Here is a 16,366-nt window from a genome sequence, read left to right as displayed (position 1 = left end):
TAATAATGTACCAAACCAATATACTTCTGAAACAAGTATCAATGGAAATAAAAGATATATTAAAAAAATTACCAGAGTTTTACTGTTTTCTAACGTGTTAGCAAATAGGACTTTTTTGCATTTTCTTTTCTTTTAGTTTGTGAACAAGTATGAAAAGGAAGACTGTGTCTCAGCAGTTTTCCAATAGCTTAAGGAAGAAAACTTCACAACCACCCTGGGCCACCTGTGCCAGTGTGTGGTCACTCTCAAAATAAAAAAGTGTTTCCTGGAGATTAGAGGGGATCTCCTGTATTTCAGTTTGTGACCGCTCACTCCGGTCATGTCACTGGGCCCACTGAGAAGAGCCTGGCTCCCTCTTCTTTGTGCCCTCCCTTCTGGTATTTATAGACATGGATAAGATCACCCTAAGCCTTCTCTTCTCCAGGCTCAATAGTTCCATCTTTCTCCATCTTTCCTCACGGCAGAGTTGCTCCAGTCCCTCCATCATCATCTTCACAGCCCTTCACTGCATTCTTCTGAGCTGAGGAGCCCCAAACTGGAGCCAGCACTAGAGGTGCTCCCCAGTGCTAAGCAGAGGAGAAGGATCCCCTCCCTTGGCCTGCTGGCTGCACTCTCAACACAACTCAGGATCCCTTTGCTCTTCTCTGCCAGAAGGGTGCATATTTTGGCTTGTGTTGATCTTGGTGCTCTCCAGGACGTGCCAAGCCTTTCCTGACCATCTGCTTTCCAGCCCAGCTAGGAGGCCTGCAGCATGCTCTGGTGCCTGCCTGGTAGTGTTCCTCTCCAGAAACAGGACTTGGGGGTTCCCCTTCTTGAACTTGGTGATGTTCCTGTCAGCCCATTTCTCAGGCTTTTCGAGGTTCCTCTGGATGGCCACATGACCTTCTGGCATGTCTTTGTAGATCCTTTCCCTCTATTCAGTGCTGGTGAGGCCTCAGCTGGGCTCCCAAGCTGGATAATGAACAAGTGGGATATGAAGCTACTGGAAAGAGTTCAACAAAACATCACTAAGATGATGACATTTTAGTTCTCACTGTTTTTCATGCTCTTAAATTATTTGAGAATATCTGTCTTTTATTTTAGCACCTAGTTTAATCTTCTTTTTGATTCTGTCTGCCATAGAATACTTGAAGTTTCTCCTGTACCTAACATGAAATTGAAAAATAGTTTTATCATGAACAAAATGACTCAACTACTATGGTTTCAATGGAATCAGGATCAGAGTAATATAATTTTTTTTTAACAACTAAATTAACTGACAGTAAATGAAGAAGGAGTGGCTGAGGTCACTTGGTTTGTTCATCCTGGAGCAGAGGAGACTGAGAGCAGACCTTGTCGGCAGCTGCAGCTCCTTCCAAGGGGCAGCAGAGGGGCAGCTCTGGTCTCTGCTCCTTCTGACCAGGGACAGGAGACCCAAGGGCACTGCTGGAGCTGTGTCAGGGGAGGATTAGGCTGGGTATCAGGGAAAGGATTTTTCCCCAGAGGGTGGTCAGGCACAGAACAAGCTCCCCAGGGAATGGGCACAGCCTTAAGGCTGCCAGAGCTTCAGGAGCATTTGAACAATGCTCCCAGGGATGCACAGGGTAGGATTGTTGGGGTGTCTGTGCAGGGTCACGAGTTGGACTGGATGATCCTGGTGGGCCCCTTCCAATTCAGGATATTCTGTGTTTCTGTGACTGTATCAGTTATAATTTCAGGATCAACATCAAAATGTTCTATCACCACGTAAGCTGGATGCTGGCACCTCCTGGCACCTCCTGGTGGTCCAGTGGCTCAGATGTTCTTTCTGTCCTGGGCAGGGATAGCGAAGTTGTTTGGGTGACATCTGTCAGTGTTGCACCAGGTACTGAATATTCTATTTTACCCACACCAAGAAGCTTGCTGTAAGCCAATCATGCCTTATAAAGTGCTATCAAGTATGACTCTCAACTTTTAAAATTAATGACCTGACTGAATGTTCCTGATGGAAATACGGCAATCATTCTGAAGAAATACAAGCTCAGTGGTGCAAGGCAAAGGAAAGGGTAGCTTCAAGTGCATTTATCAGCACCCAGTATGTTTGGAGCTAAAAAAACCCTAAAGCCCCCATTCAGCAAACCCTCAATTTCTACAGCCCCATTATGTAATGACATTTAAGCAAGTTATGTAACTGAATGAAACATTTATTAAGTTCCCTCTTAACTATCAGTGAAAATGCTATTAATTCTTTCCTGTATATCATGCATATAGGCATACATCATAATACATAAACTTCACATGTTATCTCTTCCAAGTTTAGGAGTGATGTATCCCAACAAATAGGAAGTCAGGCAGAAATGCAAGGAGGCATGCATGGATGAAAAATGAACTCCCAGACAAAGCCAAACACAAACAGGAAGCCTGCAGAGGATGGAAGCAAGGACAGCCTGGGAGGAATATAGGGGGATTGTCCAAGCAGCCAGGGATTGTCTTGGGAAAGCTTAAGCCCTAATAGAACTAAACTTGGCCAGAGACATCAAGGTCAACATTGGGACTTGGACCAACCTGGTCTGCTGGAAGTGTCCCTGCCCATTGACTCGATCTCCTCGAGTGTGGCCCGGCTAGCTCAGTGATGAGGTTTCTCTTCACTCGAGTTTCGAGCCAGCATATGTTTGTGGGGTTCACTGATTTTCTTCAAGAATTCAAGTCTACAGAGCGAGTAAAGGAATCAGGGGGGGACTCTCTCTCTGGTTTGCATGCCACAGTTTATTTCTGTGAAGGGGAATCCAAAGGACGAGAGACAAAGGATTTGGGGTCTGGGGGGTCTCTTTTAACAGGGTTTCTCGGAGGGAGGGAACATCAGAGAAAGAACCAATTATTTTTCTCAGTTAGTACATCTTACAAACTTTCTACAAATCAAGGTCACACACACCGAGAGAAGAAATAACAGACACCAACTTCTTCAAATGCCCACAAAGGTGTAGGAGTATTCTCCACAGAGGGGCAGAGGGGGGGAGAGGGGGCGGGCTTGGTTTCCTGGCAACTCAGGGGGGAAAGAAAGGGAAGGCAAGGTAAGCATGGCCTCTCAGCTTCCATAGCTCAGAGGCATTCTGGGACAGGAACAACAAAGTTACAAACTTGCGTGTTGGAAAGAAGGGTCTCTCTTCTCCCAAGCCCGTGCTTTCCTGGGCTAAAGAAACTTCAAGCAGCTGGAAATGCCAGCAGGGTCTTCTCTTTTCTCTATCCGGCCTCTCGCCGTGGGGCTGAGGAGAGAAACTTCAGTAACCGTGGTAACCTGACACCAGGTAAACAGGAGAAAGAGAAGCTGGGGGTGGGGGGGAGATCCCAACTAAAAGAGGGGAAAAGATATATTTCAAGCTATCAACTACAACAGGTTAGTATTTTCCCTTCTATAGAAACCTGCTGATAAGAATTCAATGTGACAACTGAAATAGATTTTTCGTTGTCTCATGATTATTTTTTCCCCTAATTTTATATAATGTGAAACATTTAGTTAAATAGCCTGAATTTCATATGTCATGAACAATTAAGCATATGAAAAAATTTAATTGCTAATGCAAACTGTGTCCCTTTACATAGGATGTAGTAAAATTATTCCTTCCATACACACGAGCTCTGTCCCACAAGAACTCTGCTGTTCTCACAGTACCACTATTGATCCAGAAAGATGGGGAAGCTTGCTGTAAAAGTAATGAAAGCAGGATCCTGACCCATGCTCTAATTGTCCTTTCTTCATGGATCCAGCCAGTGAACAGGAACAGTGTGAGAACCGGAAAACTTAATTCTGCTGACAAATTTTCAAGCTTGATGTCCAAAAGACATGGTATTTACCGAGTTGACCATTTTATGGATGACTGCTCCACTGAAGAAAAAAAATATACAACCTTTCAAATAGAAGCACAAAACTGTCTTGAAAAGCAACACTATAATTATATTACTATGTTTTTATAGGAACTATAATTATTATATATATATATATATAATATAATATTATTATTATTATTATTTATAACTATAACACAAGTGCCAAGTTTTGCTCATGACAATCATCAGTAAATGATTTTATGGTCTTTTGTCTTGACCCATGAGATTTTTCATTTTATTTTCTCTTCTCTCCCATTGAGGAGAGGGAGTGAGAGACCAGCTGGGTGAGGGCCAGATCAAGGTCAATCCACCACCCAACCTTCCTCAAACTTCACTTACTCACTGTAGGCTTCTAATACAAGATTCCCTAGGTCAGTGTATTTCAAATTTTGTATTGCAGCCATAACTGGTTGCAAAAGTCAAGAGTTAACTGAGAAATAAGAATGCATTCATGTGATGCTGACGTATGAAATTGCTGATGCCAGCACATGACTTTAATTGCACTGACAAAGAAGTTTAAAGCAGAGAAGCTATTTTTACCAGCTCCTTACACACATTCCTAATTGCAAAATTAATTTTTTTGTTTAGAAGAATTCACTTTATAAAAGTATTTCAGCTGAAAGAGAAAAACCCTCTGAAAAGGCAACATATTTTCATAGAAAGTTTAATCAGGAGAGCTATTTTGGATCTTTTCCCCAAACATGATATATAGTGAATGATTTAACACATTTGTGAGCCAACCCACTATAAATGTTTATGAAAGACTGTAATTTTTAAGTATTTTAGAAAAAAAATAACTGGAATTCATTAACACAGCTACTTGCAATCATGGAGAACTTGGGAAAATTTGGGGTTCTGCAGTCTTACTGTCAGATGTATCAAGAATTTCATCATGGTTGAAATAAAAAAGTGTTTATCCTTTCCCTCTTCATTTCTGAAACTTTCTTGTTATTGGCTGCGATCTTTCTTTCATTTCTGTGGAGACCTCCATCCGAAATGCTCCGGCTCCATTCCACTTCCTTCTTACCTACAAATATCTCCTCTGTTGTAACAGGACTGCTTTATAGCGCATACTGAAGCAGAGAAAGCAACTGCAGACTGTCAGATGGAAGAACCCAGCTGCTTTTAGTGTGATCGGTTCCAGGTAAGGGAATCTAAGAAGGAAAAAGAAATAAATAAAATAAATTAATAAAATAATCTTTTCTAGGGCAGTGGACATCTGAGGACACTAACAAGTAGATGAGGGCAAGGGAACACTGCAGAAGTTATTACATGCCACCAAACGTGGAACCAGATCCTTCTTGAATCCAAAGTCTAAATTGCTAATAGAATTCAGGGATTCGCTGCTTCTAGCTTAATAGACAAGGGGTGGATTAAAAATCTTGTTTCATATATGTCAACTAAGGAAAAGTTAATCTAACAGTTTACTTAAGGAGGAACAATATTAGGAAACACTATTAACCAGACTCCCAGAGCTCCAGTCCCTGCTTCAGAATGAAGGAATACAATGGACAGAATTTAATACTATGCAAATTGTGAGATTACAAACAAAATAAAATATCTATTAAATATTTATAAATATGTTTCTATGGTGCTTATCTAAGTCTGAGTTTCTAAAATTACGGTAAACCTCACTGACATCCTTGAAATTGATTACATTCTTGCTGTAGGGCTATAGTGGATATCTGAACTAGTTTACTTGTACTGCAACTTACTGGAAAGTATAAGAATATTAAAATTTTATATTTAATATTTCATTGGTTCTGATTATTATTATTTTATTGCATGTTCTGCCTCTTTACTTGGAGCAGCTATTCTTTATTGCTGTGTGGCTTTCTATAGTGAGAAGACATCTAGAAACATGCTCGTGGGTTTCAGTTAGACATTATCATCTTCAACATCTAAGTATTTTTTATTTTAAACTATGTTTTCAGTCTCTGACTCTTTAATTTGTACTCATATATTTGTGTTTCCTCATTACACCTGATTTTATAGATTAAAAATCCTTAGTAGATGAACCTATAAGCTATGAAGCTTATATATTGTGCAAGAAACTGCATATTAAAGTATTGACATGATACTTACTTAGAACAAAGTTTTCCACATACATTTTTGATGATTCTTACTATCTCCTAACAATGTTATGTCCTTTTGCAGGTAAATGATTTCTCATCTGAGAATTGCCACATCTTTCTTTGATGGTAATGACAATGCCCAAGTCCTCATCTCCCTTTGGCTGTGTGGGTTAGCTTACAGAACCAGATCATAATTCATTGGGGCAGAGGTAGAGTCACAGGTGCTTGAGGCAAAGCACAGTGGGAAAATTCCTGTTGCCATTCACTCCTTCCTCTAGGACACTGGTAGAACGTGGTTGTTTATGTTCTGAAATGGTTTTCCCAGGCTGGACTCCCTGGGCTTGGACTATAAGGAAAAATATGGATGCTCACAGCCCCTGGGTGTTTGGAAACAAAGCCAAGTGAAAGCAAGGCCTCCCTCCAGCTGCACTCTCTGCAGCCCCCTCTGTTCCTGCCTCCTGCCCTGAGGGCCGCGGCGGCTGGACGGTGTCCTGTGGGCAGAGCCTGGATCCTGTGGGCAGAGCCTGGATCCTGTGGGCACTGCCTGGATCCTGTGGGCAGAGCCTGGATCCTGTGGGCACTGCCTGGATCCTGTGGGCAGGGCCTGGATCCTGTGGGCACTGCCAGGATCCTGTGGGCAGGGCCTGGATCCTGTGGGCAGAGCCTGGATCCTGTGGGCAGAGCCTGGATCCTGTGGGTAGAGCCTGGATCATACTGTGGGCAGAGCCTGGATCCTGTGGGCAGCGCCTGGATCCTGTGGACAGAGCCTGGATCCTGTGGGCACTGCCTGGATCCTGTGGGCACTGCCTGGATCATACTGTGGGCAGCGCCTGAATTGCCCAGGCAGCGCTTCGATTCTCCAGGTAGCGCCTGGATCATCCAGGAAACCCCCTCTCCCTCCCAAACATACCCCGCTTTGGGAACCTGGTGATTTCTAAAATCTATACAATTGGTGAGAAACCTCATCAAGGCGTGTGATTGTGAAAAATTAAAATTCCTGCAGGAGGAGATGAATCACAAAAGCATCATCCACCTTCCATCAGCACAGGCCAGGGCTGGCAGGACCCACAGCACCGGGGCAGCTTGTGTCTGCTTCCTGGGGGAATTTTTTCCCTCCAGTTCCACAGATTTAAAATCAAAAGAAAGGGTGGAGAGAAATAGGACAGAAGGGATATGTTTGCCTCACCTGGATGAGCTCACTGCTCCCTGCACATGGGCAAGATATCGCCAAGCACAGGACTTGTGTGTTTTTAAAAGCTCAGGCCTCAGAACATCCTTCTGGCCCTGCTTGAGATAAAACTGTTTCCAGGATCCACAAGTAATGCCACCAAACCCAAGAACATCCATCAGGGAGCACAGATACAAATGCAAATCCACCCTGTATTTGCCAGGTTTAATTGGCTGTGCTTGGTGCTGGAAAATCAAGATCTGGAGTTGCCTAAAGCTCATCAGGAAGGTGAGGGATTTTTGCCTGCACTAATAATGTGCAGCTGCTCTTCTCAGATGTTATTGAAGGACTGTGACTTTAAAATCAAAGGTAGAAATATCTTCCTTGTTTTGTGGCTTGGGCTGCCTTCCATTCCTTGGAAAGATTAATGTAGATTCCCTCAGAGAACAAGGTGGTTTTTTCTTAGCAACAATACCTAGGGTTTTTTTTTACAAAAATGGAAGAGTCTCAGAGCCTCCTCTGGAATCCCTTTGGTGATATAAAATTCAAGTTGTTCATCTCTTTTGGCCCAATGAAAGGATTGTCATGAAATTTAATCTGTGACATGCAAACCCACTGCTACCACCAAGCAAGTCCTAGATAACTCATCATTAGGGGACCATGTGCTCATTGGAGATACTTCAGAACATGAAGACATGATTCCAAAGCTCTGTGTTATCCAGTCCTGAAATTAAGGTGTTAGAAAAGAGAAAAATGTTCATTTTATGATTGTGTCAGGGCCTGAAGTTGTGTCTAAGGTTGTGCCATCTTTGGTTCATTGTTGTGAACCTCAACAAGATAATGAAGAAAAGTCGATGAAGAAAACCCTCTTGTCTAACTGGTGGGAATTTGACCCTTAAGAGAAACAATGGATGGGTCAATGGATGGGAACTTCAGCTGTGAAAGAGGAACAATACTCACTGGAGCTGAGCTCAGCATGGAGTGGCTCTCATGAGCCATTGTGGCCTCATCGCACACTCTGACCAAGCGTGCAATGCCATTGTAACTGGGAAAATTCCAGTGCAGTGGAGGAGATCGAAGGTGTGGTTCTGTGGAGGAAACAGAGAGAAGGAAAAGACGCACTCCATTTCCATCCAGGGGACAGTCTGAAGGTGCCCGGCCTGCCCCTCCCACCTGAGCACCGTGCTCCTCCTTCTCCTGCTCAGCAGCTTTTCATGAATCTAGGGGTTGGTGTGTGTTATTTGATACATCAACTAATAAAACCAATTTGCTTTGCAATCCCAAGTGCCTTTCAAATCTTTTGTGCACAGGCATCGTCCAGAATCGTCAACATGAATGGGAACAAGGGTGGGATGCCCAGAGCACAGAAACTGGTGCTGTTTTGAATGTGTGTGAGAGAAAACCTGATGCTGTTTGGAGTGTAAATAGGAGAGAAAGTGACACAAACACGGATGGGGCTTGGGCAGTGGAACATGTGGTTGCACCAGGAGAGGGAGCGTGTAGCTGCCCTGAGAGAAGCTGTTCTGTGTGTGTCAAGTAGTGAAGATTTAATTCAGATACCCAGTTGTGTGGGTGGTCCCTGGTGGCTGAGAAGCTGCCATTTGCAATGCCAGGCAAGCACTCCTTCCCTCAGAGATCCCCCAGAATGATCTCTACAGCAGGCAGCTATCTTGGAGGAGAACTGGGATGGAAGAATGGGGTCCTGCATCAAACAAACTCCTTGTGCCACAAGTCACAAGGACTTGGTGTCCCCACATCCCTCCCGGCGCAGGCAGCGCCTTTCTCCTCTGCCCCACACAGCACACACTGCACCGCCCCAGCAACCCAAAGGCTTTGGCATTCAGGATCTCCCCCCAGAACGATGACTATAGCGCAATGAAAAAAGCCACCACTTCGTATTTATTAATTCAGTCCTTTTATTTCAACAAAACCATCTTACCTAGACTGGTCAAACTAATCTCTAGGCCATCAGAACACTAATTTCACCTACAGAACTTTATTATTTACCTATGCTAGCTAAAGTTTTCTCCCCTCCCTCTCTACCCACCCTCTTAACTCCCTTGTGTTCCCTGTTACCCCTCCCTTGGTCCCCCCTATCTCCTAACCCTCCCTTGTTCTCCCTGCCCTCCCTCTCTACCCACCCTCTTAACTCCCTTGTGTTCCCTGTTACCCCTCCCTTGGTCCCCCCTATCTCTAACCCTCCCTTCTTCTCCCTGCCCTCCCTCTCCTGATCTCTATGGCCGGCTTCACTGCCTCCGGGCCCTGACGCCTGTGGCTCTGTGTTCCCGGCATCGCCGGATCACAGCCGCCACCCTGCTCCGGATGGCCCGGGAGCCGCGCCGCAGCGAGTGCAGCAGAGCCCGGCCGCGGGCCCTGAGGCTGTGCGGGGCCGCTGCCCGGCTCTCTGCTGCTGCCGCCTGCGCGCCAGGGGCTGCACAAGCGGCTGGCTTTGCCATCTCTTGTGGCTGGCCAGTGGCACGCACAGGGTGCTCCTTAACTTGTGGAGCTCTGGCCGGGGCAGCACCTGCTGGCTGGGTGAATCTGGGAGCTACCAGGCCATAAGATGTGCTTGGCAGCTCAGCATCTTCCCCATCTTCCAGCACCAAGTCGGGGTCCATCAGCAGCTGTGGGTAGCGGGGATTCACCCAGATGGTGTGGATAACGATGACATCCCTCTTTTCTATGTTCTTATCTTGCCTTTTCAGAGCTGCTCGATCTTCGGTTTTTGTGCCGGTCCAAAGCTCCAGGAGTTTGGGGTCAGAGCTACATGTAGAGCTGGTGTCTGATGTTGACATCAGCAGCGGCAGCAATGCCGAGTAGCTCTCGACCCCACTGGTGCTGGACCGGACATCCTCTGAGATGTCCCCCTCCTCGTTCTGCAGTTCTGGCAGAACTACCCTCGGTGCTGCCCACTGCCCGTGAGCTTCCTGTGTTGCTGAGGGGCCGGGGACGCAGCTGGGGCCGTGCGGGGCAGCTGCCCCGCTCTCTGCCCCTGCTGCGGCGGCTGCTGCCGCCGTCCCCGAGCCCGTGCCCTGAGCCAGGCCCAGCTGCTGGCCGCATCTCCAGATCACGGCCAGCACCTTGCTCAGGATGGCAAGGAAGCCGCACCACAGCAAGTGCAGCAGAGCCCAGGCGCAGGCCCTGAGGCTATGAGGGGCCGCTGCCCGGCTCTCTGGTGCTGCCACCTGCGCGGCAGGCCCAGCCCAGGAGTCACGGTGCAGCAGTTCCCTCGCCCATGGCAAGCCCGGCCCAGGCCCCGAGGCAGCTGCGTGCTGCCCCATCGCCTTCTTCGGAGAGGTGTTCTCTGGCTTTGTGGATGAGCTCGTCTCCATGTCCATAGACATTTCCGACTTGCTCACACTCCGCCTTCTCCCGGGAGCCGCTGTCTCCTGCCGGAGCCGCTGTCTCCTGCCGGAGCTGCTCTCCTGGGAGTGGGCACCGCCGGGCTCTCCGTGCCCTTTTATACCCGCCTGGTCAGGGCGTGGCCCCAGGTGTCACAATGGGCTCTGGGCACACGCAGCCTCCTCGTCACAAAGGGGAACGGCGTGGGTGGGGTCCCAAGTGTCCCAAAGGGCTCTGCGAACAGATAAGAAGTCCATATTTTCCCCCTTTATAATGTAGAGTGAGACGCAGGAGAACTCGTATGGTTCAGGTGGCAAAGGAAAAAAATCTGATGATGAGCTATTGGAATACAATTTGGAAAAAGGGAGACCAAATACCCCTGAAGGGCTGGAGTACTTCAGTGTCTCCTTGGCTTCAGTTTAATTCAAAAGGTTTCATTTCTAAAGTGATTAGAAGTGAAACACTTAAAACCCTTTGAAGTGTGCTTTTTCCTTGTTGTGTCTTTTGTCTAAGATTCAGAATTGGGTGATGATTAAGCAGGTGTTTAACTGTAAAAATGAATGCCAGCCAAGTTGGAGGACCACTGGCCTTGACCCCCTAAAAAGTGATGCTGACCTGTGGGACGTAACCACTAAAGAAGTTGCTTTTGAAAGCGAGAGGTATCCATCCAAGAGTGAGACCAGCTCTGCTGTCCTGGTCTGCCACTGAAAACTCAGCGTATTATTCTGCAAAGCAAGAGAGACATGGTAGAATTTGTTTATGTAGCAGGGTGGGTGGTCTATTAGGGTCGGAAGAGGAAAGCTGCATGATTTGGCATGGGGAGAAAAACAGCAGGAGAATGACTGCCAGTAAAGAGAGCTTGAATGTGACTAGCATGTGGTTTGAGCATTACCTCTGATTTTTCCAAACTTCCTTGTCCCATTATCCTTGTTGGTTGCAGTTTGGTTGTCTTTGACTCCACAAATGCTGCAGCTGAGTCTTAATGTCAGGCAAATCTGCTTTGAAAAATTGAGACGTATTTCACCTTGACATCTAAAGACATAGACAAAAATCATTCTTACACAAAGTGCTCTCAGGAATTAAGAACAAGCACAGACTAACAGGAAAGAGAAAACATTTGCTTGCACTCAAGTAATTCATCAAGTTCTACTGAGTTTCAGTAGTCTCAAAGAAACAAAAGAACAGTGATACAATTTTGGTATTCCTTTCTATGCCTTCAGTAATACCACCTTGAATTTGTCCATTTTATCCATTTTGCTAGCCAGAAGTATACAGGTTTGGGAAGACTTTCTGTGATGCAAGTGGAATAGAAGATAATAATGCTGCCAAAGCAAGTGCAGCCAAACCTGGTGACATCTACTCCTTCTTTCAAAGTCTGTTTGTTCATCTTCAAAGGAACCAAATATGTAAGAAATCTGATACTATTGGTACCAGAGAAGTTGTGAGTTCCCCATTCCAAAAGTGTTCAAGGCTAGGCTGGACATGGTTTGGAGCAACCTAGTCTACTGGAAGGTGGCCCTACCCATGGTAGAGGGTGGATGAGTTTTAAGGTCCATTCCAACTCAAACCATTCTGTAAGTCTATGAATCTGGTACTGTATTGTGATGAATCTGGTGTGTTGAGTGTAAGAGGCAGATGTGGAACATGTTCCATGCAGATAATATACTATAGTAAGAGTCTCCCACTGTCTCTGATGTGCCAGGTACCCAGAATTACTTAGATGAAATAAATGTGCTACATTACTCTCTTCTCCTTCATTACTGCATTTTTTTTTTTTTTTAGTATGGGTTAGTATTTTCCCTTCTATAGAAACCTGCTGATAAGAATTCAGTGTGACAATTGAAATAGATTTTCCATTGTCTCATGATTATTTTTCCCTTAATTTTTATAATATTAAACATTTATTTACTTAAATAGCCTGAATTTCATATGTCGTGAACAATTAAGCATATGAAAAATTTTAATTGCTAATGTAAACTGTTTCCCTTTACATAGGATGTAGTGAAATTATTCCTTTCATACACATGAGCTCTGTCCCACAAGAACTCTGCTGTTCTCACAGTACCACTATGATCCAGAAAGATGGGGAAGCTTGCTGTAAAAGTAATGAAAGCAGGATCCTGACCCATGCTCTAATTGTTCTTTCTTCATGGATCCAGCCAGTGAACAGGAACAGTGTGAACACCGGAAAACTTAATTCTGCTGACAAATTTTCAAGCTTGATGTCCAAAAGACATGGTATTTACCAAGTTGACCATTTTATGGATGACTGCTCCACTGAAGAAAAAAAAAATACAAACTTTCAAATAGAAGCACAAAACTGTCTTGAAAAGCCACACTATAATTCATGCAAAAAATGCTCAGAAAGAAAACCCAGTAAATGTATTCAATGATAAAGAGCTCTTTTAGATTGTGATCAGATTATTAAGTAGTCTGCATTATCCATGGTTTAAAGACTTAAGTCATGCTCCCATTTAAAATCAAGTGATCTCAAATTGTTTTCAGACTTGCATTCATGAAAGTCAATTTTGACATATAAGAATAAAGCATTTCCTTATCTTTATGATGAACTTTCAGATATTCTGTAGGGAGTTTGCATGCAAAAATAGTTCCTACTAGAAATATTCAAGCAAATGTCTCTCCCTAATGAATATTCTAGCAGGTCATTCAGTGAAGCATGCGGGGTTGACATGTTGTTTTCTAAATGATTCTTCTGCAGGGTGGGAATTCTTATTTCAGAACTCACTACATTTTAGCAGTGACAAAAAGATCCATTAATCCTTGTGGTGAGCTGGATTGTGAGCTGCCATTTTCCTTGGAAATGGCTCTGTTTATAAAAATATTTGAGTTAATTATTGTCAATTCCAGATGAACAAAATCATTATACAACATTATTGTTATTCTACATTAGGACAAACCTCACGGCTTTACAGTCATTCCTGTTGTTCAAAAAATGAAATATAATTACACAAGAGTTAATGTGAACCTGATCTCTGTTTCTGTGTCATCAGCAGATTATGAAACTGAACCTTCAGCAAAACAACTTTGACCTCTGTATCTCTGTCTTTACCCCTAACTGGAACATCAATAAATCACACTTACTTTATTTCATGATCCATTACTTGAACTCTCAAAACTTCTTGAATAATTCTTATATTAACTGTTTACCTTGGCACCCCAAGAAACTCTCTAACCTCAAATTCTTAGGGTAAATGATGTCTCAGGCCAAAAAATACATAAAAAGTAAATCCCCATGTGATAAATACGTAAGAAGACTAAATTTAAGCAAATATGTAACCTGAAGATTAAACTCATCTTACCAGGATCAGGATAACATTTATTAAGAAGAACCTGACATATTTTCCCCATGTTTACATGCCACCTAGAAATACTCCTTCTGAGCAGTAAAATATAAAATCAGCTATCAGCAAGGCTTTGCCTAACACAAATTATCTGAAGCTGGGTTAAGTTTTCTTTATTTGTTCCATTTATCAGAAGGCAGGTGAATATTTTCACTCTGAAGGAGACCCGAAAACCACAGCAGTCACCAAGGCACAAATTGTCCAAAATGGTTAACATTTTCAGAATTAAGTGCATATGAGATGCACAAATGTGTATTTTCAGAGGTTATGCTCTCTAACTCTAAATTAGTGTCCTCTGTCCCCATGAATAAACCTAGGAATTGAAATCTGTAATAGTATGGTTGAATGGTCTTTTCCATTGAATGTTTTGGGAATGACGGGATTTAAAGTTGTCATCTGTGGAATTCCAATTACAGAATTCAATTCCCAATGGTGGTCTAATGAAACACAAACCAACACAACTCATCTACTATGAGAACAGGTAGTTGGCAGTTTTATAAGGGACTAACTTGATCCATCAGGGATTGATTAATATAGTAGGATTTGCTTTTGAATAGGTCCCCAAATTCAATAGTATGTAAGTAACAATTCCAAAATAATATTGTTTTTCAAAAGAGAATCTTTGAAGAAAACACAGCAATATGTGAGGTTAAAGCACATGTTAACAACTCCATTTTGCAATCATTCATAGATAGACAAAATAAATTCTACACTTATGTGAGGGGAAAAAAATTATCTGTACCATGAATAAACAAATAAGCTTAGGCTGTACTTATAAATCAGTGCTCCTCATCACTGTAGAACTTAGAGGATCAGGAATGGTTTGGGTAGGAAGGGACCTTAAAGCTCATCTTTTTCCAAGACTCTGCCATTAGGTACAGTGTCACTGGGAATGTAGGACACAATACACTCACAGTATTTCTCACAGTCACCTAAGGAAGTCCATCATATTACATATTGCTTGACAGAATCTCAGAAAGTACACTAGCATTTTAGTCATGGGTCAAGAGTGAACCATTTTATGGTTGCCTACTATGGAAAGTGGTGCGGCATTTGTGTGACATATTTTAAGGAAAACAGTGCTTTCCTTTTCAGTACTTTGGAGCTCTCCATGCTGAGTTCAGTCATAGATATCTCAAGTGATTGCACCCTTACACTACACTTAGCAGGGAGTAAGAGTCATGAACTATTTCAGTGCAGAGCAAGACAATGAATGTGTGCTCAACCACCAAATATTTGTGCTCTTTTTCACTTTGTAAAATGTAAAATGCATTCCTTGCAACACAGAAGGACAATCTTGGAATTCATCTCACAAATTCTTAATCCTTCTGAAGTGAAAAATGTAATTTATGTGCACAGGGAGAAGACATCAAAAATGAAAAATTGATCATGATAGACCACTTTCAAATTTCCTAATGTAGTCTTTCTCCAGACTCTGCTACGTACTTCTCATCAGCCTAAGGCAAAAATAAAATACAGTCTTTATAAAGGTGATGAAAGACCCTAGCTAGTGGGAATAGAAATGAAGCAAAATAGTGCATGACATTCCAAATGTGTTTTGTTGAAGTCTTCTCCCATCTGAGAAGAAATAGCAAGACTAGCAAAATTGAGCTATGAGGGTTTCTTGCCATTAAAACACTCTATAACCATTCGGTTTATAAAATGTGGGGGGTTAATCCTCCTGTTTTGTGTACGCTACACAGTTTACCATTAATCCATGGGGGAAAGTGCAGCTGAGAGGAACTATTGCTGATGGAAGGATCTACACCTGGGCAGAGGGCTGAAATCACCAAAGAGTGAAAATAGTGTAACACAAGATGCGTTCATCCTGTTCAAATTCCTTCCCCTCAGGAAGCACAAGGCATCAGGTTTCCACATTCATTCCTTTTGCTTAGGAGAAACAACTTCTTGTTCTTCTTTCTTCTGTACACAAAGCAGCATTATCAAGGGAAACTGCTCACTTGTGACAGTAATGAAACAGAAATGCTACGTGAGCTTTGTGTGTGGAAACTCTTACTACTGAATCTCTTCTAATTTCAGTTATTAGAGCCTTAATCAGGAATGGTCAGGTATATTCGGATTGTATGTTCGGATTTTGCTTTTGCCTTGAGGGAAAAAGATATAAAAAATATATTCTTTTGGCTTTGACAGGATAAAATAAAAAAATATTTTCTGGTTTCAGGAAGCCTATTACTCCCTCATTTGTTCATTTCCATTAGGAGACTAGTGATGCTAATTTAGGTAGGGATTGAACTTCTCTTTCATTTAATGTCAAAGCCCAGATTCTTGTTCAATGTTTATTCTCCCATTCTATCAGATGACTGAAGGTTGAAGACTTAACTGCAGGACCAAGTATCTAATGAACAGTTTCAATGCCTGACACTCAGAAATGAAGCCTTGATAGATTTTGGTTCTTATTTTTCTCAGGAAGAGGTTTTCTAGGAGAAGTGAAAAGCATCAAAATTGTGAGAAAAGTTGCACTTCTTGTAATACAAGATCATCAATTTAGGCTTGGATGTACTCTTAAAATCTTAAAAAATGCAGAATAAAGGTCAGCAGTCCACTGTAAATTATTT

At 43.1% G+C, this 16,366-nt stretch overlaps 2 protein-coding genes across 4 annotated transcripts in view; both read right to left on the bottom strand.

Annotated features, from left to right (window-relative positions):
- The window catches only part of LOC111943527 (uncharacterized), a 134,672-nt gene extending 130,817 nt beyond the window's left edge, over positions 1–3,855 (bottom strand). Inside the window, exon 1 of the mRNA XM_086842866.1 lies at positions 3,632–3,855. The gene's annotated coding sequence lies outside the window, so the exon portion shown is untranslated. The remainder of the gene's footprint in view (positions 1–3,631) is intronic.
- Positions 3,856–8,984: 5,129 nt separating this feature from the next.
- LOC147651582 (uncharacterized) lies at positions 8,985–11,460 on the bottom strand. 3 transcript variants are annotated; one of them, XR_015274132.1, is made up of 4 exons: positions 11,321–11,460; positions 11,044–11,153; positions 9,228–10,662; positions 8,985–9,134 (listed from the first exon to the last, which is right to left on the bottom strand). XR_015274132.1 is itself a non-coding variant. In XM_086842868.1 (3 exons), exon 3 carries the CDS (start codon positions 10,428–10,430, stop codon positions 9,333–9,335), a length of 1,098 nt encoding a protein of 365 aa, XP_086698994.1. In that variant the 5' UTR covers positions 10,431–10,662; positions 11,044–11,153; positions 11,321–11,460; the 3' UTR covers positions 8,985–9,332. The 3 variants fall into 3 exon arrangements, 1 of the variants encoding a protein (XP_086698994.1); XM_086842868.1 differs by having other exon boundaries at positions 8,985–10,662; XR_015274131.1 differs by lacking the exons at positions 11,044–11,153; positions 11,321–11,460 and having other exon boundaries at positions 8,985–9,164; positions 9,257–10,662.
- Between the last annotated feature and the right edge of the window lie 4,906 nt (positions 11,461–16,366).

This window comes from Cyanistes caeruleus, chromosome 9, assembly GCF_971803275.1.
Source record: "Cyanistes caeruleus chromosome 9, bCyaCae1.hap1.1, whole genome shotgun sequence".
Lineage (NCBI taxonomy): Eukaryota > Metazoa > Chordata > Aves > Passeriformes > Paridae > Cyanistes > Cyanistes caeruleus.
The sequence above is the reverse complement of the archived record's forward strand: the minus strand, read 5'-3'. Positions and strand labels throughout refer to the sequence as shown.